The sequence below is a fragment of the Bos indicus x Bos taurus genome, chromosome 1 (assembly GCF_003369695.1).
Source record: "Bos indicus x Bos taurus breed Angus x Brahman F1 hybrid chromosome 1, Bos_hybrid_MaternalHap_v2.0, whole genome shotgun sequence".
NCBI lineage: Eukaryota > Metazoa > Chordata > Mammalia > Artiodactyla > Bovidae > Bos > Bos indicus x Bos taurus.
In genome coordinates, this window is record NC_040076.1 from 148,009,106 (window position 1) to 148,037,097 (window position 27,992).

Here is a 27,992-nt window from a genome sequence, read left to right on the forward strand (position 1 = left end):
GAGTCCCGAGGCCCCGCCCACAAGAAGGCCGGGCCTGCGGCGCGCGGGAACCGGTGCGCGCGCGGCGGCGGGAGCTGGTGGCCCAGCGGCCTGAGCGTTTCTCTTCAGGTACTGGTTCTCCCGCGCGGACTCTCGCGTCCCCACGCTTTCCAGGCCGGGCCTGGGTGAGGGGTGAGGGGCCAGGTGAGGGTGGCGAGCGGCCCTCGCCGAGGGCCAGCCGCAAGGACCCGGGAGAGCTTCGGAGAAGCGCGCGTGTGCGCGGCTGGCCCCCGGCCCGGCCTCAGTGCCCCCGGCGGCCTCCTCTCAGCCAGGTCTCAGGTCCGGTTCCGGCTGCCCCCTCGTCCCCGGCCTCGGTCGGCTCGCCGAGCAGCCCTTCCCCCGCGGCCCCGGCCCTCCCTCACCCCCGGTACCCGTCGCCCCGGGGCGCCCACCCCCTGATCCCTGGGTTCGCCCCCCTCTCAGCTTGGCCTGGCCCGGCCCGGGCCTTGCTTTCCCCTCCCTGGGTGTCCGTCCCTCGTTGCTTTTCCGGACGTTCCCGGAGAATAAACTGAAAACAACCGAGGACTCCGCGAACCACTTAAGGAGGAGCTGCGAGGGTTGCGTCAGAGGGCCGCACTGACATCCTCTCCCAAGGCAGTGTCTTTAATGGTAGGCAGGGCTCCTGGCTCAGGCTTGAGCGTTCAGTGCCTAGTCCTCGGCTCGAAGATTCATCTCATCACTAACCATTTGCAGCTGTCTCTCCTCCGTCTTTGGAGAACCAACGGGGGCACTCCCCACCACCCCCTGAGGAACTGTGTTTCGCTCCTTGAAGACCCCGGAGGATGAAAGTCATCACTTGCGAAATCGCCTGGCACAACAAGGAGCCGGTGTACAGCCTGGATTTCCAGTATGGAGCCGCCGGGAGGATCCACCGGCTGGCCTCCGCTGGGGTGGACACGGCTGTCAGGGTAAGTGGGGCACGGGGAATGGGAAGGGCCCAGGAAGCAACGTTGAAGTGGCGTTCTCCACTCTTGTGTTTTTATAATGACTGTTAAACGCAGGGCTTCCCAGGTGGCCGGCTCGGCGGTAAAGAATCTGCCAATGCAGGAGACGCAGGTTCGATCTCTGAGTCTGGAAGATCCCTCTGGAGGAGGGAATGCAGCCCACTGCAGTATTTTTTTCCCCTGGGAAATCCCATGGACACAGGAGTCTGGGGTTGCAAAGAGTCGGACAGGACTGAGCATGCACACTGCAGGCAATCATCACAAATTATTGTACTAAGTTACCTAGCCCAGGGGCTTCCCAGGTGGCACTAGCGGTAAAGAATTCGCTTGCTAAAGGCAGGAGGTGCCAGTTGGATCCCTGGGTGGGGAAGATCTCCTGGAAGAGGAAATGGCAAATCCACTCCAGTATTTTGGCCTGGAGAATCCTATGGACAGAGGAACCTGGTGGACTACAGTCCATGGGGGTCTCAAAGAGTCGGACACAACTGAGCAACAAAGTGTATGTATATGTGTGTCCAGCCCAGATGGATAATTTGTCAGGACCTTGAGTCAACAGTGAGGCAATAGAGAGCAACTTTCTTCCTAGGGTCCTGTTACATAGACTGATGTCACTGGATGTGGTGATGTTATTATTTCAGAACCCTGAGGCCAGTTTCCTCTAGGGGAAGAGTTTGCACAAGGAGGAGGTGGGAGGCAGTGGCACAGGAGGTTTATGTTTCAGATAGGAGTTACTTCCTCTTACGTTTCGAAACAGAAACTAAATTTTCTTTCTGAAAATCAGTACAGGGTTGTTTTAGTAGGTGCAGTATGAAGCCTGCTCACTACATGTTTCTCTGAATGAGTGTTTTTGTATCAACAGGTCTGGAAGGTAGAAAAAGGACCAGATGGAAAGGCCATCGTTGAATTTTTGTCCAATCTTGCTCGCCATACCAAAGCGGTCAATGTCGTACGTTTTTCTCCAAATGGGGAAATTTTAGCATCGGGAGGGGATGGTGAGTATTTTACTTTGAATCTTTAGAAACCAGATACACACATGTCTCATAGTCAATACTGAGATTTGAGCTAGATATACTTTCTCATTTCAGAGGTTGCTTGACCCTCTGAATCTGTCATTTAGATAATTTAGGGGAGTTACGGGGATATGTTATGGGGAGTATTTCATTCTTTTTTTATAGCTCAGTAATATTCCATTGGATTTATGTACCACATCTTCTTTATCCATTCTTCTGTTGATGGACATTTAGGTTGCTTCCATGTCCTCGCTATTGTAAACAGGGCTGCAGTGAACAGTTTCTGTACTTTTGTATACGTTTGAAAATTCCCATTATAGAGGGAATTCCCTGGTGGTCCAGTGGTTAGGACCCTGTGCTTCCACTGCTGGGGGCCCTGGTTCCATTGCTGGTCAGGAAACTAAGATCCCATAAGCCACCCAGTATGCACCCCCCCAAAAAAAACCCAAAATTTCCATTATAGAGCTTAAAATATCTGATACTGAAAAAACAATTTAAGAACACAGTAAATTAGTAGAAAGTTTTGTTCAGAAGGGAAACTTGCTGTTCCTGCCCGAATTCTTAGAGGTAAATCCTCATGGCCATAGTGTCTGTAGATATTGTAGATATTGTTTAATGTCCTAAAAATCCAGAAGTGAAGAGGCCACACAGGAAAGCATGACTTGCGTTTAATCGACTCACTCTGCAGATGCTGTCATTCTGCTCTGGAAGGTGAATGATAACAAGGAGCCGGAACAGGTTGCTTTTCAGGACGAGGATGAGGCTCAGCTGAACAAGGAGAACTGGACTGTCGTAAAAACCCTGAGGTAACCTTGGGAGGGACCTGCGGAGGGGTTAGCTTTAGGACCTGAATGCATTCAGCTGATAGGCATTTAGACTTTCATATCTCACTTAAAACTTTTACTTGTGCAAGACAGTAATGCAGGCATAGTTTAAAACAGCAGCCCCCCAATATTTTTGGCACCAGGGACAGGTTTTGTGGAAGACAGTTTTTCCACAGACTAGGGGTGAGGGGTGATTTCAGGCTGATTCAAGTGCATTACATTTTTTGTGCACTTTATTTCTGTTATTATTATGACATTATAATATATAATGAAATAATTATACAGTTGTCACTTGCTGCTCAGTGATAGAGTTTGCATATGAGTCTGCAGGCAGTTGATTCTTCATGGTCTCCCGCAGTCCTCCTCCCCAAGCCACTCCCCAGAGCTCACATCATGGCCTGAGCTCCACCTCGGATCATCAGGCATTAAATTCTCACAAGGAGCCTACCACCTGGGTACCTCTCAAGCACCATCAGGGCTCGAGGCCCTGTGAGAATCCAGAGCCACCTCTGACCTGAGAGGAGGCGGGGCTCAGGCAGTAATACGATCGCCAGGGAGTGGCTGGAAATACGCAGGAAGCTTCACTCGGCTCCTCCTGCCTCCTCAGGCCTCCTCCTAGCCTCCTGCCGGCCAGCTTAGTTCCTAACAGGCCACGGGCTGGTACCAGTCCAGGGGTTGGGGACCCCTGGCTTAAAAAGATAAAAATATGGATTAAAATGGATTTTCCATTAAAAGCCATTAAAATAGGTTTTCCTAGTTTCTCTTATAAAATTTTCTTTAGTAAACTTGAATCAATTTTAAAGATACAAGTATCCTTGAAGGTAGTAGTTTATAGCTACAGCTAATATAGCTATGTGGCTCTAGTGGGAATTCTACAATCCCATTGCATGGGCCTTGAGTTTGCCTTTAAATTTTTGACATTTGTTTTTTTTCCTCTCCTCAAGACAAGAATTGCTTTTTCTTTTCTTTTTCCTCTTTGGATTCTAGGGGCCACTTAGAAGACGTGTATGATATTTGCTGGGCAACTGACGGGAATTTAATGGCTTCTGCCTCTGTGGACAACACGGCCATCATGTGGGACGTTAGTAAAGGTAGCTGATGTGTGATGTGTTTTTGCTATTGTTGGGGGAAAAGTGCAAGTGTTAGTCGTTCAGTCATGTCCGATTCTCTGCAACCCCGTGTACTACAGCCTGCCAGACTCCTCTACCCATGGAATTTCCCAGGCAAGAGTACTGAAGTGGGTTGCCATTTCCTCCTCCAGAGGATCTTCCTGACCTAGGGTTGGAACCAGGTCTTCTGCATTGCAGGCAGGGTCTTTGCTGTCTGAGCCACCAGGAAAGCCCATTATTAGGGGAGCAATATTCCAAGTGGCTGAAAAGCTGAACCATGAAACGCTTCAGAAGAGTTTCTTTAGCGAACTGAAACAGAAGTTTAGCTGGACAGCTTAGGGATTATCCCCGTATGCCAGGGATGCAGTCGGAATGTATGAGGTTTAGCAGTGGTGTTATGAGTCATGAGTTGCTGATGCCAAAGCAAGGTAGACACCGAACGCCTGGGGGTGCAGACATGACAAGGGAGCAGGTGGGGAGGGACAGGGCTGATCCCGGCCTTCACGGACCTGAGGATCTTGGAAGGTTATCAGGTCATCATCATCAGTGGGGCATTGCCTGCTCGATATAGTGGTAGCTGTGATCAGGTTTCCCTTGTAGCTCAGCTGGTAAAGAATTCACCTGCAATGTGGGAGACCTGGGTTTGATCCCTGGGTTGGGAAGACCCCCTGGAGAAGGGAAAGGCTACCCACCCCAGTATTCAGGCCTGGAGAATATCATGGACTGTATAGTCTTTGGGGTCACAAAGACTCGGACACGACTGAGTGACTTTCACTTCACTTCATGGTCAGGTTTACATTTCAGGACATCAAATAAAGCAAAGGATACCTCGCTGCTTTGAAAGAACCTGTTTTGGAGGGGTGTGGGAGGAGGTGGGAGGTAAACATGTGAGAAGTTAACTACAATTTGAAAGTAGCAGTGGTGGCCAGTGCCTAACCACTTTTCCCCGCCGCAGTCCTGCAGTCAAGCTTGGTGTTTTCTCCCAAACCTCTTCCTCTCCTCTCCTTTATCTGGTCATTCTCCACCAGCCCAGATACCCAGGTCAGGGGTCAGGCTGTGGCTGTTGGCATCCTCTGCAGTCTCAGTGCTGCATCCGCCCAGTTTCCGTCCACGCTGTAAAAGCCTCTCTTGTGTTAATAGTTCCGTGCTGTCCACTGAAGCAGCTTCTCTTGCCTCCTCTGTGTCACACACACTCTTTCTAATCAGTCCGCGACATTTCTGCCGAGGGGAGGACCAGCGTGACCAGCATCCTCATCTTCTTTTTCCCAAACCTTGATATTTTGGTGTCTGCGGACACTCCATCCAGCACCTCTGAAACCAGCTGTAATGACCTTGAACACTGCCAGCACTCTGGGCACTCTTGCAGGTGCTGGAAAATACCCAAATATGATGGTCAAGTTCTAGCAGGTTGTGAATAAGTACGCAAACGTCCATCCAATGTTAGGAAGTGATAGCGCCCTGAGGGGGTCAGAGAGTGGTCGGGTGATCAAGAAGGCTTCTCTGAACACGTGGAGTTTGAAAAGAAACTGGAATGAAGTTGGGGAGTGAGCTGTGTGCATTGTTCGGGGAACGGTGTTCCCGCGTGTGGGAACAGCAAGTGCGGAGGCCCTGTGGCTGGAACGGCTTGTTGTGTCCAGGCAACAGGAAATTGAGGGTGTGCAGGAGCAGGAGGGGGAAGGAGGACCTGAGGCTGGAGGGTGGTGGTGGGCCCGGCCACCCGGGTCAGGTCTCAGGTTATCCTAGGTGTGATCGTGAGCTGCCAAAGGGCTTTGAGCAATAGAGCAACCTGATTTTACTTACTAGCACGTGGCATGCTGATCCTGGGACAACAGAGAAGGGGGCAGGGGGAGGAACAGTTTTTAAGGAGTGTGGAAATAGAGACTTTATTGTAAGCCTTTGTTTTAAACGTGTAACATGGGCAAGGTTATTCAAAGTCAGTAAGTTTTTGTATTTGTGGATTTGCACGTGCTGTGATTCTATCTACTGCCCATCACCTTCAGTTCAGTTCGGTCGCTCAGTCCTGTCCTACTCTTTGTGACCCCACAGACTGCAGCAGGCCGGGCCTCCCTGTCCATCACCAACTCCCAGTTTACTCAAACTCATGTCCATTGAGCCAGTGAGGCCATCCAACCATCTCATCCTCTGTCATCCCCTTCTCCCGCCTTCAACCCTTACCAGCATCAGGGTCTTTTCAAATGAGTCAGTTCTTTGCATCAGGTGCCAAAGTATTGGCGTTTCAGCTTCTGCATCAGTCCTTCCAATGAATATTCAGGACTGATCTCCTTTAGGATGGACTGGTTGGATCTCCTTACAGTCCAAGGGACTCTCAAGAGTCTTCTCCAACACCACAGCTCAAAAGCATCAATTCTTTGGCTCTTAGCTTTATTTACAGTCCAACTCTCACATCCATACATGACCACTGGAAAAACCATAGCTTTGACTAGATGGACCTTTGTTGGCAAAGTAATGTCTCTGCTTTTTAATATGCTGTCTAGGTTTGTCATAACTTTTCTTCCAAGGAGCAAGTGTCTTTTAATTTCATGGCTGCAGTCACCATCTGCAGTGATTTTGACTCCAGAGCTGAAAAATGCCCACTTGGTCCGCACTTGTCTTGTCTGCTGTCCGCTGTCCCAGAGCTGGGCATCTGTCTCTGAAGGCCTGTCCTCTGACAGCTCTGATAGGGACACCTCAGGCCAGGCGGCCTGCCCCCCACATCAGCACATCTGCGGCTGGTCCCTCAGCACCTCCACTTCTTGCTCGTCTCCTTCCAGGAGCCCCGCAGTCCACTGAGCCCTCTGCTTCCTGGTCTGTCGGCCCCTCCGGCCTCTTGTATTCTCCCTGTCCAGCTTGTTTCCCAAGGGGATCATGTACGAACACAGACCATCTTCGTCCACCTGCCCCACCAAGACAAACCCCAGCCCAGGATCGGCTGTGGTCCTGGTCCCGGGCTGAGCACAGCTGGTCACAGCCCCACACGCTGCACCCCGAGCCCCTGCAAATGCGTCCCCAGCAGCCTCCGGGGGCGGGTGGGTGGTCCCAAGGTCCCTGCCCCTTTTGCTTGTGAGGTCCAGTCCCACCCCTGTTTCCTCAATAGCCTCCCCCACAAACCTCCGAAGATCTCCTGAAACTACTTCTTCACCCCCAGCCACCTTAATCTCAGCAGACTCCCAGAGAAGAGCCTCATGAAGGGGAGGGGGACGGACAGTTACTCTGACATCTGTGGTGTGCACACGAAGGTCCCTGGCGACCTCGAGGCCTGTGGTTTTAGGGGGCAGTGGTGGGTGTGGGGAGCGGGTGCCCCTGGCAGAAGATTGAGTAAGTGAGAGGCGAGGAAATCGCCAGAGTGAGTGGCCAGGTGTAGAGTGCTCCCCCCAAAAGAGGGTTTTGTTTCTCAAAGACTGGCCAAGGCTTCCTAACCCCCTCCTCTGTTCTTCCAGGTTGTCTTTGTGTGCGACTGGTTTTATCCTCCACGTTTCTCCCCCAAAGCCCTTTCCCATCCTGGCCCGCCTTGCTTTGGGGCAGACCCTTGGCTCTCACCCAGTCTCCTGTCCCCTTCCTACTAGTGACACTTCCTGTGTGTGCTCTCTTCAACCCTCAGCTTCATCCTTGACATGCAGGTCACTTCCCAGCTCAGCGTTGCGCCGAGCCGCACTGTGAGCCCCCAGAACCTTTCTCTCGCACATGAGGGTGTTGCACACACCAGCGGTCTCAGCTGCCTGTCATTTCCCCGAATGCCAAGCTGGCTTTCACCCCGTGGGTTTGCTCAGAATGCTGCCTTCTCTCCCCGCTGGCCCCGCATGTCCTGCCTTACCTGGAGACCTGAACTCTGAGCTCACGCCTTCACCCTTGCCCCCTGCTTTCTTGCGGCTGCCCCTCGTCCTCCCCATGGTGTCTGTGTGTGCCCTGTGGTGGTCTGTTCCCCCCTCCCACTGACCCTGCCACTCGTATTCTTTCTCTCCAGCTTGCTCTCCAAGGGGATTGTGTGTGCATAGCTGCCACCGGGAGCTCTGAGCTCCCTGGGAGCGGGCACCATGTGAAGTTATCTTTGACCCCAGAGCCTGACGTGGGATTTGGTACAGAGGCTCAATCGCCCGGTGCTGAATGATGGAACAGCAAAGGAATAATACTTAAATTGTGGTTTATACCATTTGTGCATTAGCGGGTTTTAGTAATGTGTTGTATGCTTTATCCATAGGCCAGAAGATCTCAATTTTTAATGAACATAAAAGTTACGTACAAGGAGTAACCTGGGATCCTTTGGGTCAATATGTTGCTACCCTGAGCTGTGACAGGTAAGTTAGTATTTGATGAGTTGTCCTCATCTCTGTTAGCTTTAAATTTTCTTCAGAGGTATTTTTATTACAGCTTAACCAATATAAACCACAATCTAGCTTTGATTCTTTTGTTCCTGATTTCATAGAAAGCGTTTTATTTTACTGTTATTCTTAAAACAGAGTAAGAAATTGGAAACTGATTAGGACAAAAGCCTTACACAAAGTTAGTACTTAAGTCTTTATTGAATGGGTGAGTGAATGCAGAAATGGCTCTGAGTTAAATCTGAACTTTTTTAAAGAAAAAGTCTTTTATAAATATGACTTAGGAAAGAAGAGATACCTAGTGGTAAGGTTGGATATTTATTTCATTTTTTTGATTAGTGTTTACTGCTACAGTGATTTTAACAACTCCGTTTAAATTAATTTGAAAAGAAGATATTTTGTCTTGTTTTCCTCCTTGTTTCAAAGAGGTCCTGTTGCTGTATTTACTGGTGTAATTAAATACAGTAATTTAATTGTGTTCTTGGAACAAAGAATTTTTAAAAAGCCAGGAGGATTTCCCTGGTGGTCCAGTAGTTAAGACTCTGTGCTCCCACTGCAGGGGACCTGGGTTCAATTCCTGGTCAGGGAACTAGATCCTACAGCTGCAACAAGGCCTGGTGTGGCCAAATTAAAAACAACAACAACAACAGAGGCACCAGTCATTGCTCACCAGTCATAACAGTCCTTTTTCACGTCTCTTCAGCTTTGCTTCTCAGATTTATAATGGTCCTGCTCTAGCCATTTGCAGATTTGTTTTAGATTGAAAATTATCACCAGAAAAAAAGTACATAATGACATTTTTAATATAGAGCATATAGAGCCAAATTATACTAAAGTCTTTTGTTAGGTTTATTACTGCCATAATTGAGAAGTGCCTCCCCTGGTGACTCCAATGGTTAAGAATCTGCCTGCAGTACAGGAAACCCAGGTTCAATCTCTGGGTCGGGAAGATCCCCTGGGGTAGGAAATGGCAACCCACTCCAATGTTCTTGCCTGCAGAATTCCATGGACAAAGGAGCCTGGTGGGCTACAGTCCATGGGGTCTCAGAATCAGACACAACTGAGTGACTAAGCACATACAGCTAATTTTAAGTATAACAAACTGGATTTCAGATAACCCTGGAATGAAAACACTAAGGAAGAATTAGTGTTTATCTTTTGAAGAATCTCCTGTAACGTTTCAGATGTCATTTATTTTCTGGTATATGTGGGGGAATTCTTTGGCTTTGCCCCAGTGACGTGTGGGATCTTAGTTCCCCAACCGGGGATTGAACCCATGCCCTCTGCAGTGGAAGGGCTGAGTTACAACCACTGGACTGCCAGGGTAATCCCCTGGTGTATGTGTTTTATTCAACACTCAGGAGTGAAACAGTCTGATTGGCTTGGGGAATAATATATTACCAACAACCAGTTTACCTGCTAGTGTTTTCCTTACTCTTGCAAATCCCTGAGGCCAAGACCCTTCCACACAAAATCAACTTCACAACAGTCGTGCAGATGGCCATTGGGCCACACGTCCAAGACCTGAAGTTCATCTCCCTTGACAAGTTGAAACATTCCATAAAAAAGTGAAATTACAGCGTATTTCCCCCCTTCATTAGCAGTAGCCTTTCAATTGTTAATATTTGCCCGAGTCATTCAGTTAAGTTTGAAAGTCTTTGGTCAGTGGTTTTGCAGGCCGCAAGTTGTTGAAGCAGTCTTTAGTTCTGGTACTAGATTGTTTCTATGGGAAACGTAATTCACTTACTAGAAGAGATAGGTCAGACTTGTCTTCTTTGTTTAGGATCCTGAGGGTGTACAGCACGCAGAAGAAACGTGTGGCTTTTAACGTCTCAAAGATGCTGTCTGGAGTGGGGGCCGAAGGAGAGGTACAGGATTGACATTCATCCCACCTGTGCTTAAGTTGGGACCCAGGAAGCCGTGAGCACCTCTGTATCCTGCGGCTAAGCCCCTGGCGGCCAGGCCCCCACACCTGAACTGCAGTGTGACTTCCTCTCAGACTGCCGAGTCTCAGTGTGGGGGTGCTGGGCTGACCTGAGTGGGAGTGGGGACCTCTGGGGGCCAGGGGAAGAGTAGGTGGTGAAGCTCAGTGGTTTCCAGTCCTGCATGAGCTATGGAGTCACCTGGGCAGCATGTAAAAGTACAGGTGCCTGGGCCTCACCCCCAGAGATGCGTTTCACGTGGCTGGAGGCAGCCAGGGCCCCAGGTCTGAGGTGCAGTGAGGGCCAGGAACCACTGACCAGGAGCATCCCAGCCCTAGGCAACAGGAAGGCAGGTGGGTCCAGCACCTTCCAGGCAGGTAGAGGGGCAACGCGGGCCACTGGGCTGGTACCCAGGAATGGGAAGTGTTCTGATCTTTGGGAAGAAGCGGCAAATAAAGGTAGCACCCTGGTCCTTGAGATGTCAGATGACGGAGTACTAAGGCAGACAAGGAGCTGAAAGGGAGCGAGCTGGTTACTGGAGCAGAGGAGGGATAACTGCAAAGCAGTCCTGGGCAGCAGGTTAATAAGGCAGAGTGAGCTGCGGGCTGGGCTGGGTCTGGAGGGTTAAAAGCTTAGTGTTTGTAAAGTGTTAGGTGCATGGCAGCAAAAACTGTTCCACATAGGTGTTCAAGCAGTGTTGTCTGGGAAGATGATGGGGTTCCTGTTTTCTTTTTAAAAAGGGTTCATTCAGTGGGAGATTCTAAATATATACACACAGATAACAAACAAAAGGGCTCCTAGTTACCTTCCTGCCTTTTCCCAGTCTCATTTCCCAGGCAAAGCACTGTTCACAGCGTGGTGTGTTCTTACAGAGGTATATCATTTAATAATTGTTAAACCACACAAACACGTAGACCCACTTCGGTATTCTTGCCTGGGGAATCCCAGGGACAGAAGAGCCCGGCAGGTCGCAGAGTCAGACACAACTGAACAAATTTACACTTTCACTTTCAAACACGTAGATACACACACACACGCACACGGCTTTCCTTACCAACAGTGGGAGATGAGTTCAAGACTGATGGCCTTTGCAGTCCTGTGTGATTATTTGAGTTGTAATGTGTTTCAATTTCATACTTATTATTATGTCAGTAATAGATGACAATATGTAGTGAAGAGATAGGAATTGGTAAGCCTTTATTGTGAATGTGAAGATTCGGGATAACATGTAAACTTCATGTGCTGCAGGCGAGAAGTTACCGGATGTTCCACGACGACAGCATGAAGTCGTTCTTCCGAAGACTGAGTTTCACTCCTGATGGATCTTTGCTCCTCACGCCAGGTGTGTTTCACGAAGCTTTGGATTTGAGGGCAGGAGGGCAGCAGTGCTGGGGTCTGTGCTCCTCATTCTGGGCTGCTTTTTGCAGCTCAGGGAATTCTGATGAAAGCACTGATCCCAACTTGTCCACACACTGAACTCTGTTAAGTCGCTTCAGTTGTATCTGACTCTTTGCAACCCCATGTAGCCCGCCAGACCCCTCTGTCCACAGGATTCTCCAGAAAAGAATACTGGAGTGGGTTGCCATGCCCTCCAAGGGGTCTTCCCGACCCAGGGATAGAACCCACGTCTCTTAGGTCTCCTCCATTGGCAGATGGGTTCTTTACCACTAGCGCCACCTGGGAAGCCCTTCCAAAACCTCCAGGGAGCTTCCAAAAGTCCTGGTACTTGGGTCCCACCCCGCTAGAGATTGTATTTTAACTGGTTTGGAGGGTGTGATCTGGGTTTTGGAATTTCAAAAAGATCCCCAGTGGTATTAACACACAGACAATTTGGGAGCCACTAGACTAGAGTGATAAATGCATTCTCTTAGATAAATTCAATTAAAAAAATTTTTTTAACAAATTCCTTTTCCCTAGACATGTATACCGAGGTCATAGTTCTAAAACTAATGAGAAAGTGCCCTTATCGTGTTTATTCTGAGTAATGATGCATCCTATTGTGACAGGGTCTAGACACAGACATGTCAGGTCGGAATAACTTGTGGCAGTGTAGTGGTCAAGTCTGACAGGTCAGCAGAATCAGTGAGGACATGTCAGGCTCGTTGCCTGCAGGAGGGCAAGAGGGTGAGCCTAGCAGAATCAGCCAGGACAGTGCTATGGCCAGCGTGGTCTCAGAGACCAACCCCTGCGCTCCACTGCTCAGGTACCATCCTGTGTGTGATTCAGTGATGTGAACCCCGGGCTCAGCCAAACGGGAAGGCGTGGGTCAGGTTTGCCATTACATGTTCCAGCCAGGCTGGGTGGGGGCCCCAGGAGTGTGTGAATCACACAGACGTGTGGATCAGACTGTAAAAGGACAACAGAGAACATGTGGGAATGACATTGGCTTGGGGGTGGTCCCAGGACCAAGAGTAAATAGTTGCTTAAGTATATTAAAAGTTACTTACTAAACTCAGTATCAAATCCTTTTTCTAAAGGGCAGCTCTAAAGACATTTTCAGTTCAAATCGGATACCAGATGGGTTTCTACTGTCACTGTTAACGATTCTCAGTGGTGTTAATAAATGCAGGAAATGCAATGACAGAGATTGGAAAAGAAGAGAGAAAATGTTGTGATAGGATTATGTTTCTAGAAAATCCAAGAGATTAAAAAAATACTATTGGGATAAAAAAAGAATTTGATAAAGTGGCTAAATATTGTAAAAATACATAAATTCTGTATCTGCTACACTAGAATAAGTACTTAGAAATGTGAAAAGGACAGTTGTTCCATTCATAATAGTGCAAAGTCCAGAAGACATGGGACTACATAGGAAAAAATTTAATAAGGCACAGAGCCTTGATGAAGAAGACTAGAAAGTCTTATTGATGGTTATAAAACAAGTTCTGAACAAATAGATATTTCGTGTTCTAAAAATTAACATACTCATTGTTTTCCATTTAGGATCCCATTTAAGGTTTTTTTGGTTGTTTCTTTTGGTTTTCTGTTTTAATTGGATGACATCTCAGATTTGTTTAGTTGAGTAAATGCAAAGAATAATGCAACCAGCTTCCCATGTGGCTCAGTGGTAAAGAATCCACCTGCAATGCAGGAGATGCAGGTTCAATCCTGGGAGTCCTCATCCAGGGAGTCCGGAAGATCCCCTGGAGAAGGAAATGGTAACCCACTCCAGTATTCTTGCCTGGAAAATTCCATGCACAGAGGAGCCTGGCAGGTTACAGTCTATGGGGTCACAAAGAGTCAAACATGACTGAGCGACTGAGAATGTAGCACATATGAAAGAAGAATAACACTTGAGCAGCATCTCCTTGTCTGAATGTCAGAGATTTTATAGTGCAAAAAAAGATGTGCTTTTCATCATAGGGGACTAGAATGCAGAAGTAGGAAGTCAAGAGACACCTGGGGACAGGCAAGTTTGATCTTGGGATACCAAATGAAGCAGGACAAAGGCTAACGGACTTTTGCCAAGAGAACACACTGGTCATAGCAAACACTCTCTTTCCAGCAACACAAGAAAAGACTATAAACGTGCATCACCAGATGGTTAATACTGAAATCAGATTGATTATATTCTTTGCAGCTGAAGATGGAGACGCTCTATACAGTCAGCAAAAACAAGACCAGGAGCTGACTGTCGCTCAGATCACGAACTCCTTATTGCCAAAGTCAGACTTAAAATGAAAAAAGTAGGGAAAACCACTGGGCCATTCAGGTATGACCTAAATCCCAGCCCTTACAATTATACAGTGGAAGTAAGAAATAGATTCAAGGGATTAGATATGATAGAGTGCCTGAAGAACTATGGATGGAGGTTTGTAACATTGTACAAGAGGTGGTGATCAAAACCATCCCCAAGAAAAAGAAATGCAAAAAGGCAAAATGGTTGTCTGAGGAGGACTTACAAGTAGTTGAGAAAAGAAGAGAAGCGAAAGGCAAAGGAGAAAAGGAAAGATATATCTATTTGAATGCTGAAAGATATACGCATCTGAAGAGTTCCAAAGAATAGCAAGGAGAGATAAGAAAGCCTTCCTCAGTGAACAATGCAAAGAATTAGAGAAAACAATAGAATGGGGAAAACTAGAGATCTTTTCAAGAAAATTAGAGATACCAAGGAAGCATTTCACACAAACAAGGGTACAATAGACAGAAATGATATGGACGTAACAGAAGCAGAAGATATTAAGAAGAAGTGGCAAGAATACACAGAAGAACCATACAAAAAAGATCTTCATGACCCAGATAACCACAATGATGTGATCACTCACCTAGAGCCAGACATCCTGGAATGTGAAGTCAAGTGGGCCTTAGGAAGCATCCCTACAAACAAAGCTAGTGGAGGTGATGGAATTCCAGTTGAGCTGTTTCAAATCCTAAAAGATGATGCTGTGAAAGTGCTGCATTCAATATGCCAGCAAATTTGGAAAACTCAGCAGTGGCCACAGGACTGGAAAAGGTCAGTTTTCATTCCAATCCCAAAGGAAGATAATGCCAAAGAATATTCAGACTGCCATACAGTTGCACTCATCTCACACGCTAGTAAAGTAATGCTCAAAATTATCCAAGCTAGGCTTCAACAATACGTGAAACAAGAAATTCCAGATGTTCAAGTTGGATTTAGAAAAGGCAGAGGAACCAGAGATCAAATTGCCAACATCCATTGGATCATAGAAAAGGCAAAAGGATTCCAGAAAAACATCTGCTTCACTGACTACGCCAAAGCCTTTGACTGTATGGATCACAACAAACTGGAATATTCTTAAAGAGATGGGAATACCAGACCACCTTACCTGCCTCCTACGAAACCTGTTATGCAGGTCAAGAAGCAACAGTTAGAACCAGACAGAGAACAATGGACTGGTTTCCAAATTGGGAAAGGAGTACGTCAAGGCTGTATATTGTCACCTTGCTTATTTCACTTATATGCAGAGTACATCATGTGAAATGCCGGGCTGGATGAAGTTCAAGCTGGAATCAAGATTGCGAGGAGAAATATCAATAACCTCAGATACGCAGATCACACCACCCTTATGGCAGAAAGCCAAGAGAAACTAAAGAGCCTCTTGATGAAGGTGAAAGACAAGAATGAGAAAGCTGGCTTAAAACTCAGCATTTAAAAAATGAAGATCATGGCATCCGATTCCATCACTTCATGGCAAATAGTTGGGGAAATAATGGAAACAGTGACAGACTTCATTTTTCTGGGCTCCAAAATCACTGTGAATGATCACTGCAGCTAGGAAATTAAAAGACACTTACTCCTTGGATGAAAAGCTATGACCAACCTAGACAGCACGTTAAAAAGCAGAGAGATTATTTTGCTGGCAAAGATCTGTCTAGTCAAAGCTATGGTTTTTTCCAGTAGTCACATGGATGTGAGAGTTGGACCATAAAGAAAGCTGAATGCTTAAGAATTGATGCTTTTGAACTGTGGTGTTGGAGAAGACTCTTGAGAGTCCCTTGGACTGCAAGGAGATCAAACCAGTCAATCCTAAAGGAAATCAATCCTGGATATTCATTGGAAGGACTGATGCTGAAGTTCCAATACTTTGGCCACCTGATGCAGAGTCGACTCATTGGAAGAGACCCTGATCTTGGGAAAGATTGAAGGCAGGAGGAGAAGGGGATGATAGAGAATGAGATGGTTGGGTGGCATCACCAACTCAATGGACATGAGTTTGAGCAAACTCAGGGAGATATTGAAGAACAACAGCGAATTCTGGTGTGCTGCTGTCCGTGGGGTCACAAAGAGTTGGACAGAACTGAGTGACTGAACAACAATAACTGTTATCAAATCAGTATGGTATTGGTATGGGTGCTCAGTCACTTCAGTCATGTCCGACTCTGCCACCCTATGGACTAGCTCACCAGGCTCCTCTGTACCCGTATTGGTATAGGAATAAGCGTATAGATTAGTGGACCAGAGCAGAATCCAGAAATAGATCTTGGGACAAAAGGAAATTTAGTAGGTAACCTGAGGGTATTTCAGTGGGAAGAATGGGTTAGTGAGTGAAGAATGCTGGAATGTCTAGATGTATGGAAGAAAATGAAATTGGATTCCTAGCTTATGTATAAAAATAAATCTCAGGTGAACTCCGTACTTAAATATAAAAAGTGAAAATGTAAAACTCTTAGAAGAAAATCTAGAAGGCCTTTCTAGGACTGGGAAGGACCAAGCAAAAGACTGGAGACCCAGAAGCTCTTAAATGACAGACCTACTTGGCTGTAGAATGTAGATCTTGCCTATAGGCAAGAGATGCAGTAGACAATATCAGTAGTCATGATGGAGCTGGAAAATAATGTTCATGGAACAGGAAAGAAAGTGCTAAATGATACCGTATGTGAGCGCTCTTCCAATTGGCAAGAAGAACAGAAAAACAAAGGGAAAAAATCTGGAAGAGAGAAATGAGAGCCAGATACAAAAGGCAGTTTGTAGAAAAGCAGATCTTCATGTGATATCAGCACACACAGGAGAATGTTCAGAAACCCAGCAACAGTCAAGGCAGTGCCGGTTACCTTGATATAAGTTAGGTATGGCTCTATTCATGTCACACTGAAAAACAGTGAAAATACCTATGGCTGAAGGGTGTGGGTGTGGCTATTGCTGGAGGGAGTGTGGATTATCAGAGCCTTTCTGGAAAGCAGTCTAATAACCGTTCAGTGCATCTGCTTTGCTGAGTCGTCTGAGATTCACTTCGTTAAAAAATGAAAACAGTTCATAGGGTATATGTCCAAGTGTGTTTATTGCAAACATGGTTTGTAGTTAAAAAAAAAAACAAAAAGCAGTACTCACTTAGAGAGGATGAATTACGGTATTTTCATACCAGTGCACAGCAGGCAGCTACTAACGAAAGGATCCATTGGTGCCATGCAGGTAATGAGCACAAGTGTGAATAACATCTCATTTTGTAAAACAGATTTTAAAAAGCCACTGTATAATATACCTGCAGTTGAGTTATAACTGGTTGTGATGATTATGTGAGCATGGAGGAAATTAGCAGTGACCCAATGGTTTGTTAAGATGGATTATTTAGGGATGGAAGGATGGGTGAGCGGGAGAGGGTAGGGAGACACTGGGTCTGTCTGCTGCCCTCCCCTGGGGGTATGGAATGGTCATGTGGAAGACTGTGTGGTTGTATAGGTGTGTGGAAATGTTAGTATAAAACAGGGAGATGTTCCCAAGAGTAGCTGTGTGTGACTGGCATTCTCCAACAAGGTCTGACCTGGTTTTGAGTATAGCTTGAGGTGAGCTCTCAGATGTGGACTGCTCCCCAGGGCAAATGCAGCTTCTGCGGGGGCTGGAGATGTCAGCAGAGGGCTGGTCTCCTGGCAGCCTCAGGGCGCCATCAGGCAGATTGAAGAAACCCAAGTCTCAGTGCCGGGGACCAGCCCCGGCTGATCCAGGGTATTCAAAGGAGAGACGGCATAGGCGAAGATCAGGAAACAATTGCTTAATTAAACGTTAATTAAGGATATAAAGAGTAATAAAATGAGGATAGCTCAGTGAGGAAATTCAGTGGAGAAAAGAGGCTGAAATAAGGATAGCTCAGTGAGGAAATTCAGTGGAGAAAAGAGGCTGAATAATTCAGCCAGAAGGTAAGAGAAAGAACGACATGGTGAGACCAAGTTTCGGTGAACAAGGCCCGCACTTTATTTTCCAAAGTAGTTTTTATACCTTAAGTTATGCATAGAGGATAATGGGGGAAGGGGTAGAGTCATGCAGCAAGCCAGGCTTTCTTCCTGCAGATTTATCATATGCAAAAGCTTAGGTGATTTGCATCATCTTCTGGCCCGGAGGCCTGTTAACATTTTAAGACCCTTTCTTCAGAAAACTTATTTTTCTCTAAAGGTGATTGGTCAGGAGCCACCCTCCAAAAGCATTAGATAAAGTTGCATTCCTACAGAGCAAAGGTGTGGTGGGCTATAACATGAAAAAGAATTAACTCAAGGGTCCTAGGTTACAAACATTAAAGCTACTACTTACACCAATTATATTAATCACTACACTGCCAGGGACACAGCAGGTAAGGGATATGGAAACTTAGCAGCAAACATTGGCCCAACAAGTGAAAATCCCTTCACCAATACAATTTCTAATCAATCTTTTAACTACTCAAAGGAATCTGTATTTAGACAGTTTAGAACATCTCATGCCTCTCACAGTTGGGAGGCTCTGAACAATCACATGTGGCCGGAAAAACCTATTCAGGCAGGCTAGAGGATTTCCAAAGGAGTTTGTAGGTTAAACACTGTCACACCCAGGAATTATTAACTGGAGCTGTAAGCTAAGTCTTTTTTTCAGAGAGGTAGTGGGGCACAGCCCCTCGTAAAGTCAGAGGTGTAGGTGAAGGCACAAAGCAGAAAGTAGGCAGATTCTGGTTTTGAGGATATATGCTCGAGAATTTCCAGGGGGACTCCTGAAGCTCGATCCCGCCTTTGCGTATGCCGAGCCTCCTTCCTCATGACCTTTGTCATGGGCGGAGTTCCTCACACTGGCTCCCGGCAATGATAGAATTCCAGTTGAGCTATTCCAGATCCTGAAAGATGATGCTGTGGAAAGTGCTGCACTCAATATGCAATATGCAATATGCACTCAATATGCGATATGCCGGCTCCCGGCATCTCAGGCTTTGCGTGGCAGCTGGGGTCAGAATCGAGGGGGACAGCAAGCCGAGCGTCTGATCACAGCGCTTCACCACAGGGATTAGCTGGATTCCCAGGCAGAGGTCCGCTGAGGCCAGGGTCCCTGCTTTCTGTTCTTCCTGCCCAGGCCTGGTAGGGGCTCCCAGGTGGCTGAGCCCCTTGGGAGGTGACACTCAGGGGGGTGACAGGTGGCTAGAACCGCAGTAAGGGCTGAGCCCAGACAGGGACGAGATGTTTGCATTTATCCTCAGACATCAAACATTGTACAGGAAATAATCTTTCTGGGGAATCTTATATAAACCAGAACTGATGCTCTTGCGTCTCTGCTGGTGAACAGTCTGATAATAACACAGGCCTCACCTTCCTCTCCTGCTTCTTCAGCTGGGTGCGTGGAATCCGGTGAAAATGTGACAAACACGACTTACGTTTTCTCCAGGAAAAATCTTAAAAGGTAGGCAGTTAAAGAAATATATGAAACGTTTACCCATTCTTTTTTTTTTTGCTTTTGTTAAGTGACAGTGCCTTTTTGCAAAACCGCAATTCATCTTCCAGGCCCATCGCCCACCTTCCGTGTCCTGCGAAGGCGACGCTCGCTGTCCGCTGCTGCCCCGTCTACTTTGAGCTCAGGCCGGTGGCAGAAGCAGGTGTGTTAAGTGACCAGGGCAGGGAGGGAAGAGGTGAGTATGGGGGTTAGTTCCATTTGACCAATCTTAGGAGCAAAGATGGAGAAGGCAGTGGCACCCCACTCCAGTACTCTTGCCTGGAAAATCCCATGGACGGAGGAGCCTCATAGGCTGCAGTCCGTGAGGTCGCTAAGAGTCGGACACAAGTGAGCGACTTCACTTTGACTTTTCACTTTCATGCATTGGAGAAGGAAATGGCAACCCACTCCAGTGTTCTTGCCTGGAGAATCCCAGGGACAGGGGGGCCTGGTGGGCTGCCATCTATGGGGTCGCACAGAGTCGGACACAACTGAAGCGACTTAGCAGCAGCAGCAGCAGCAGCAGCAGGAGCAAAGATTGACGTTATCAAAATACGTGTCAGCCTACGCATTGTCTAGAATACACTCTTTTTCTTTTGCTACTAGCATCTGTAAAGGAATGAAAGTAGGAGCTTTGTCTCTCTGCTGCTTGGCTGACTGTCATTCATCATCAGTTCCCTGTGCAGGAAAACTGATACATGAACTGGATTTCTGTGTAACTGTTTTCCCTCCACTGGCTGCTTTTAAGATTCTTCTGTTTGTTGGTGGCTGTAAGTAGTCCTATCCCAGTGTGCCTGCCGCAGTTTTCTTTGTGTTTCCTGTGCTTGGGGTTCATTGACTGGCTTAGATCTACAAGTTTATAGTTTCCATCAAATTAGAGGAGCTTCTAAAAAGAATATATTTATTTATTTGGTTGTACCTGATCAGCGGCTTCCCTGGTGACTCAGATGGTAAAGCATCTGCCTGCAGTGCAGGAGACCTGGGTTTGATCCCTGGGTCGGGAAGATCCCCTGGGGAAGGAAATGGCAACCCACTCCAGTGTTCTTGCCTGGAGAATCCCATGGACGGAGGAGCCTGGTAGGCTACTGTCCATGGGGTTGCAAAGAGTCAGACACGACTGAGCAACTTCACCCAGTCTTAGCTGTGGGCACGGGATCTTTAGTTGCGGCACGAGGGAACTAGTTCCCTGACCAGGGATTGAATCCCAGGCCCCCGGTGTTGGGAACACAGAATCTTAGGCACTAGACCTCCAGGAAAGTCCCGGATGTGGGGAACTTCGCCAGTTACTTCTTCAGAGACTTTCTGCTATCATCCTCTCTCCCCTCTTCTTCAGGGACTCCAGCCACACATGTATCCCGCTGCTTGAAGCCACCCACGGCTCACTGATGCTCTGTTACTGGACTCCCCCACCTCCGCCCCCTGCCTGCCAGCGTTTTATTTTGGATAGTTTCTACAGCCGTGTTTTGAGTTCACGCACCTTTTCTTCTCTGTCACCTGCCCTTGGTGCCATCCAGTGTATTCCTGTGACAGTGTGGTTTTCATCTCCAGAGTTCAAGTTGGTTCTTCCTTATGCATATCTGCTTTCCTTTTGCTTCTAGAACACGTGGACTACAGTGTTTTTTGTGTTTTTTTTGGACTACAGTTTTTAAAACAACTCTTTTAATGGCTTTGTGTACAAAGGGTTGGTTTCGATTGACTTTTTTTCTCCTCATTATGGATATTTTTCTGCTTCTTGGCGTGCCTGATAATTTTTTATTAGACATTGTGGGGATTTTACCTTAGTGGATACAGGTGTATTTTCATTCTTTTTTTTTTCTTTCTAAATTTTGGCTGTGCTCCCTGGCTTCAGCATTTGTTGTCTGTAGCCTTTTAACAGTTGCCGCTCTGACCAGTGTGAGGTGGTAGTTTAGATTTGCATTTCTCTATTAATTAGCGACGTTGAGCAGCTTTTCATCTGGGCCATCTGGATGTCTTCTTTGCAGAAATGCCTATTCAGGTCTCCTGGCCGTTTCTGATAGGGTTGTTTTGTTGTTGTTGTTGAGTTGCATGAGCTGTTTGTGTATTTGGGAAATCAAGCCCTTGTCCTTAGCATCAGTTGCAGATACTTCCTGATTGTCTGTCTGATTGCTGGCCTCCTTAGGGATGGCTCTTTCTTTCCCATAGTTTTCTCACGTGTGTTTACTGCCAGCGTCGGCTGAAGACTCTGGAGGCCCCCGCAGTTCTCTCTCTACCCCGCCACCGCATGCTCCACCAGGCCTCTTGGCTCCCAGCTCGGGGCGTCTGCTGGGCGCCGCCTGGGTCTCCTCCACCTTTGCGGGGCCTGGAACCTACAGGCAGAAAGCGGGGGCAGTGGCGGGGCTCGGGTCTCTTGCTTCCCATCTCTGTGAGATTGCTGTCCTTCATGGGCTCGTGGACAGTGTCCCCCGGACCCTGGTTTCAGTGTTCTGCCAGGTATTTTAATTCTTTCAGGGGAAGGGTCAGTTGGTCCCTGTTACTCCAAGGCTAGATGCAGAAGCTATTTTCAACTTTCTAAACCTTTACATGAATGACTTTCCTGCTAGCTCAGCTGGTAAAAGAATCCGCTTGCAATGCAGGATATCTCGGTTTGATTCCTGGGTCGGAAAGATCTTCTGGAGAAGGGATAGGCCACCCACTCCAGTACTCCTGGGCTTCCCTGGTGGCTCAGCTGGTAAAGAATCCCCCTGCAATGCGGGAGACCTGAGTTCAATCCCTGGGTTGGGAAGATCCCCTGGAATAGGAAATGGGAACTCACTCCAGTATTCTTGCCTGGAGAATCCCCACGGACAGAGCAGTCTGGTGGGCTACAGTCCATGGGGTCGCAAAAAGTCGCCCATGACTGAGCAACTTAGCACAGCGCAGACAGCATGAAAACATCCCTTGATAAGGCGTTTCTGTGTGACCCTGATTTTTCCTCGTCAGGTGCTGACCACAGGGTGACTTGCCTCATCCACACACCTTCCTTCCCTTCTTTTCAGGTCTCAGGTGCCCGTGAGTCTCAGATCAGAACATGGTGTCCTCATTGGTTCATGCATGGTTCTCCTTGATTCTTACATGTGTGTTAGTCGCTCAGTCACACCCAACTCTTTGTGACCCCATGGACTGTAGCCCACCGGGCTCCACTGTCCATGGGATTCTCCAGGCAAGAGTGCTGGAGTGGGGTGCCATTGTCCTCTCCAGATGTTGTTATCTTAGTCTGCTGCTGCTGCTAAGTCGCTTCAGTCGTGTCCGACTCTGTGACCCCATAGATGGCAGCCCACCAGGCTCCCCTGTCCCTGGGATTCTCCAGGCAAGAATACTGGAGTAGGTTGCCATTTCCTTCTCCAGGGGATCTTCCCAACCCAGAGATCAAAGCCTGGTCTCCCACACTGCAGGCAGATTCTTTACTATCTGAGCCACCTGGGAAGCCCTGGATTCTGATATTCATATATAAAATAAGACAAAAGTGAATTCTGTAAGGCATACAGCAAACTAGTCTTTTATGAAATTATGTCACTTATGTCCCCAGGGGCGGGGCTTTGTGGGGGAGGGGTGGAGATGTGTTTGATCTGAGAGCTTGGCTTGTTTGACCTTCTCTGCCCCTGTGTTCGCCCGTCACCAGAACCAGGCATGGAGCTGGTCAGCCTGCCGTACCGCCTGGTGTTCGCCGTCGCTTCCGAGGACTCGGTGCTTCTGTACGACACCCAGCAGCTGTTCCCGTTCGGTTACGTGTCCAACATCCATTACCACACCCTGAGTGATATTTCCTGGTGAGTGGACAGTGAGGACACGTACCCTCCCCTGGGGTAGCCCTGCAGTTGGCTTGGTTGGCTCTTATTTACCAGCTTTTTTTTTTTGAAAAAAAGTATTAACAAGGAAAGCTGTGTCTCACTTGCTACAATACTGCTTCTGGTGGTCATCTCAGTGGGTGTTGATGCCACACGGATCGCCCTGTGGATTCTTCTCATTCTCATAAACCGAAGGGAAGACGCCTGGGCTCCCTGGTCGTCCAGGGACTTGCCAGGCCCCCGGGAGGAAGGAACCCCAGACACAGAGAGGGCCCCAGAAGTGGGCCTGTCCTGGGGGGTCGCCGCCCTGGCCTTCCTGCTTGGGGTTCTCAGCACCCCGGGCGCCTTCCTCCGTCTCCCCGCCCGCTGGGGCCCAGCCTGGGCCTGGCCGCCCCACACCCGGTTCTTGCTCTTTGTAACTCTTGATCTTCTTTTAGTCCTCTTCTGATCTTGGTGGGCGAGAGGAGGCCGTCTCACCTAGATTCCCTGGTGAAGTTCATGACGAGGCAGAGATGCTGGGGCCCTGAGAAGCTCGAGGCGGGTGGAGCGGGGGGTGGGGAAGGGGTCACACTAGCCCTTTCTCAGCCGGGCCCCCTCCCCACAACGACTCTTGTCTTCAAACAAAGCTGGGGACGGTGCTCGCACTTCCATTTTCCTGCCTGGTGATGAGCGCGCCCAGAGTGGCCAACAGCATTCGGTAAACTTCCTCCCTTCTGCTTCTTTTTGGGAACGAAGGTCCAGCGATGGGGCCTTCCTGGCCATCTCTTCCACAGACGGTTATTGCTCCTTCGTGACGTTCGAGAAAGATGAGCTTGGAATCCCCCTGAAAGAGAAGCCGGTTCTGAGCCTGCGAACTCCCGATACAGCGAAGAAAACCAAGGGTCAGACCCCCTCTGGATCTTCGCCAGGACCCAGGCTTGGGGAAGGGACCCCCACCGGCAGAGTCCAGGACCCCAGCAGCCCTTCCACCACCCCTCCACAGGCGAAACAGTCTCAGGCCCCCCCGGCGGCCAAGGACACCCCCATGGCCGCTCTTGGTGCCAGAGGCTCCCCAGCAGGGCCTCCCAAGGAGAAGCCCCTGCAGCCCAGCGGTCAGAACGCCAAGGCCCAGCCGTCCCGGAGGGTCACCCTGAACACCCTGCAGGCCTGGAGCAAGCCCACACCCCGGTAAGCACGCAGACGCAGAAAGAACGCGTCCTTGCGGTTGGAAAAACAGCAAGAGCTGAAAGCCCCCCGCCTTGTACTGTGTGAGCTCCCACACGGCGGCCAGAGAAACGTTTCCTGACGTCCGAGGGGCCCTGTCCTTGCTCAGACCTCCGTCCACCTCACTTCTGGTGGTGGAGGGGAGTGGGACGGTGTTTGAAGTCTTTTTGATATTAAAGTCCCCCCTTAATTTCCTGTGAGCTTCTTGCAGTTAGAATTTTAAAAAAGTAACTGTTGAGAATTGAGACTGTGGATTTTTTTAAAAAGAACCATCCGTGTCTTAGAGCTTTCATACTGGAAGCCACATCCGATAGGCTTTATATGAAGCACCTAGCAGGGTGGTTAGTGTGTCATTGGAAGTTAACAAAGCATGGATTTTGAAGCTTTTAGATGACTGGTTGACTATTATTTATGTGACGATTTAACTGAGTACATGATCCTTATTTACTGAGTAAGGAGGCCTTGGTTTCCTTGTTTCCTCGGAAACTTGGTACCATATACGGTCAACCTCTGTGATGCTCACGACCTTTTACTTCTCTTTTTAATCCAGGAGAATAAACTTAATACCCTTAAAGACAGATTCTCCACTGAACTCCATATCAACCCCTATAACTTCCAGCCCTTCCACAGAGGAAATTCAATCAGGTAAGTGACACTGTGGGCTTCCCTGGTGGCTCAGCTGGTAAAGAATCTGCCTGCAATGCGGGAGACCTGGGTTCAATCCCTGGGTCGGGAAGATCCCCTGGAGAAGGGAATGGCCACCTACTCCAGTATTGTTGCCTGGAAAATCCCGTGGACAGAGGAGCCTGGTGGGCTGCAGTCCATGGGGTCACAAAGAGTCAGACACGACTGAGTGACTTAACACTTTCACTTTCAAGTGACACTGTTACTGGTCTAATATAATTAACGAGAATATTGTCTCTTTTGGAAATGAACACTGCGTGACTTTAAGTCACTTCTGAGAAAGAAGGATGCATCTTGGGACTTCCTGGTGGTCCAGTGGCTAAGACTCCACTCTCCCAGTGCATGGGGTCTGGGTTCAGTCCCTGGTTGGGGAACTAGATCCTGTGTGTCTCCACTGAGACCCCACACAGCCATATAAATAAAAATAAATAAAACCTGGCTTTAAAAAAGGATGCATCTTACCAGGCTTGTCGTTTAAACCTGAGGTGGGGAGATGGTGTAGAGCTGGTTCTCAGTTCAGCCCTGTTGGCGCTGTGGGTGTCAGTCCTCGCTGTGGGGCTGTCCTGTGGATGCAGGTGGCGTAGCAGCACCCCTGGGCACTCTCATCCCTTCCCCCTGCTGGTGACATTCTGCAGTGTCACCAGACTCTGCCCACTGTCCCTCGAGGGGCACAGCCACCCCTGGCTGCAAACCGCTGGGTCAGATCTCCCCCTCAGATCCACGAAGGACCAGGCCAGGCAGTCCAGTTCCTTTGTCTGTACACGAAATTTATCTCGTAAACTTCAGCTCTTAACTTAGAGACGTCTTCACTCACCTGCCAACCTTGTGTGTGTTTAAGCCTCAGAGACGCCTGCAGACCCTCAGGTCAGCCCCCTGGAGCTGAAGCGGCCCCGACTCGGTGAGCATGGAGAAGGACCCCGAGTCATGGACCCTCAATGATACCTGTCCTGTGCCTGAAGGCGGCTAGCTCTGGGGCACCCGGGTGCCAGGGAGGGGCGGGCCTGAAGGCAGCTGAGAGCAGCACCGTCCGTCGGAAATGGATTTCTGTAACGGAAGATACACGTGGACTGGTCTTCTCCAGAGATATGTCGCTTCTTGTATTTAGGATACATTTTTCCCTCGGAGATGTGAACATCTTAATAGATTATATTCTCTTTTTCTTGAGTTTCTGAGATGGGAGCCCTGTATCATCTGTGGGGTCGCAAAGACTTGGATACGACTGAGCGCCTTTCACTTTCAGTGTTACCTGATGTGAAAATGAGTGACTCCTGCCTTGGAATATTTGTATGAAAACGCAGACAGTTGACGGTGGACTCTCCTCCAGCCGGAATTAGAGGAGACAGTACTTTGAGGTTTATTCCATTGGGTTTTAGTGTGTTGGATTATTTGATCAACTTAGCTTCTAAATAGTTGATTAACTTTTGGAAGTTTGTTATGTTTGCTTTCAGATTTTAAAGGTAATAATGCTCTTTTTAGAAAGATAGTAAACTAGAGTGAATTAGGGGAAAAAAACGGGGTTGGAGGTGGAAATCATCCATCTCACCACCTGAAGGAAACCCTTGCTACTGTTTCAGCATATTTCCTTTTTAAAATCTTTTTTTTCTGTTATTTTTGGGAAGAGGAAGGGTTGCAATTTTACTGTATATGCAGTTTGGTTAACACATAGGTTACCTTCTTGATTTTTCAAAGCAAAAGAAGTACCTATGCTTGGTGGCCTGTGCTTCTGCTCACTCAGCACCTGGGCTGCTGGTGTGGTCCTTTTCCTCCTGTGGGTAAATGGGCCTTGCGGGCTGAGATGTGTGATGTGCCGTCCCTGCAGCAGGCGTCACACATTTGGAGGCTCCTCTTAGCACAAGAGACGCTGGCTACGTGACTGAGAGGTGGCGACGGGCACAGCCCCAGGCGCCGGTGCGGCTGCCTCACGCTGAGCGGAGCTAACAGCTGCTTCCACGACACCTGAGGCCGGTACCCCGCATGAAGCCCCCGAGTGGGGCTGCACCAGCGCCCCCTGCCCTGTCTGAGCCAGACCAGAGGGCGAGTTCAGGACCCGCACATCCCACCTCTGGCGGGGAGCCCCTGAGGGTGGGAGAACGACCCTCCTCAGCTCAGGCCAGCAGCAAGCAAGAGAGTTGGAAAGAATTTGGTTCTTTGTTGCCTCATCCACAGCCTGTGCACGTGCGTGCGCTCAGTTGTGTCCGACTCTCTGCGACCCCATGGACTGTAGCCCCGACAGCCTCCTCAGGCCATGGGATGCTCCAGGCAAGAATACTGGAGTGGGTTGTGTGTCCTGCTCCAGGGGATCTTCCCGAACCCGCCTCTCCTGCATCGTCAGGCAGATTCTTCACCGCTGAGTCACCTGGGAACCTCCGTCCACAACCCAGTTATCAGGAAAAAGAGCCCGCCTCCCTCTCCACGGGAAAGAGGCAAAGGGGGTGATTTACAACGTGGAGAGCTTGCAGGTGAATTGACGAAGAGTTATAGTAATACGAGTGTGGGTCACATCCAATACGAAGATGTTTTGAGAGGTCGAAGAGCAGCTGTTTTGACCAGGGTTCCACCTTGAGGTCCCCCAAAGAGCTGTCAGACGTCGATGGCCGGGTCCTGCGGCCCAAGTCTGGCCTTCTTGGTCTGGGGTGCCAGCTGAACCTCAGGATTCTTGAAGGCCCCTCTGGCGATCTGAGGCGCAGCCAGGATTGAGAAGTCAAGAGAGGGAAGCTTCCCCTGGAGGCAGTCTCTGCTGGTTAAATGCATCTGCACGGAAAGCTTTCTCTTGTTTCTCTGGTCCATCACTGAGGGACAGCAGCGCTTCTATCCAAACCGAAAGGATAACAATGTGTGGGAGATGCCATCAGCTCTTCAGAGGAAAAATGACCTTAAATTTCCTGCAGCTAGGGACTTCCTTGGTGGTCTGATGGCTAAGACTCCGGCGTGCTTCCAATGCAGGGGCAGGGCACGGGTTCAACCTCTATTTGGGGAACTAAGATCACATGTGATAGGCAGCTCAGCCAAAAAATAAAAATATCCTGCAGCTGGAG

General features: G+C 48.6%; 1 protein-coding gene across 3 annotated transcripts; it reads left to right on the plus strand.

Annotated features, from left to right (window-relative positions):
- CHAF1B (chromatin assembly factor 1 subunit B) lies at window positions 1-27,991 on the plus strand. 3 transcript variants are annotated; one of them, XM_027548719.1, is made up of 14 exons: window positions 1-108; window positions 733-947; window positions 1,843-1,975; window positions 2,682-2,799; window positions 3,805-3,908; window positions 8,122-8,218; window positions 10,026-10,110; window positions 11,413-11,506; window positions 19,186-19,255; window positions 19,357-19,481; window positions 22,905-23,052; window positions 23,806-24,237; window positions 24,824-24,918; window positions 25,796-27,991. In XM_027548719.1, the coding sequence occupies exons 2-14, from the start codon at window positions 822-824 to the stop codon at window positions 25,894-25,896; spliced, it is 1,728 nt and encodes a 575-aa protein (XP_027404520.1). In that variant the 5' UTR covers window positions 1-108; window positions 733-821; the 3' UTR covers window positions 25,897-27,991. The 3 variants fall into 3 exon arrangements, with proteins under 3 accessions (XP_027404520.1, XP_027404529.1, XP_027404540.1); XM_027548728.1 differs by having other exon boundaries at window positions 19,357-19,448; XM_027548739.1 differs by lacking the exons at window positions 19,186-19,255; window positions 19,357-19,481 and having other exon boundaries at window positions 25,796-26,513.
- The last annotated feature ends 1 nt before the right edge of the window (window position 27,992 follows it).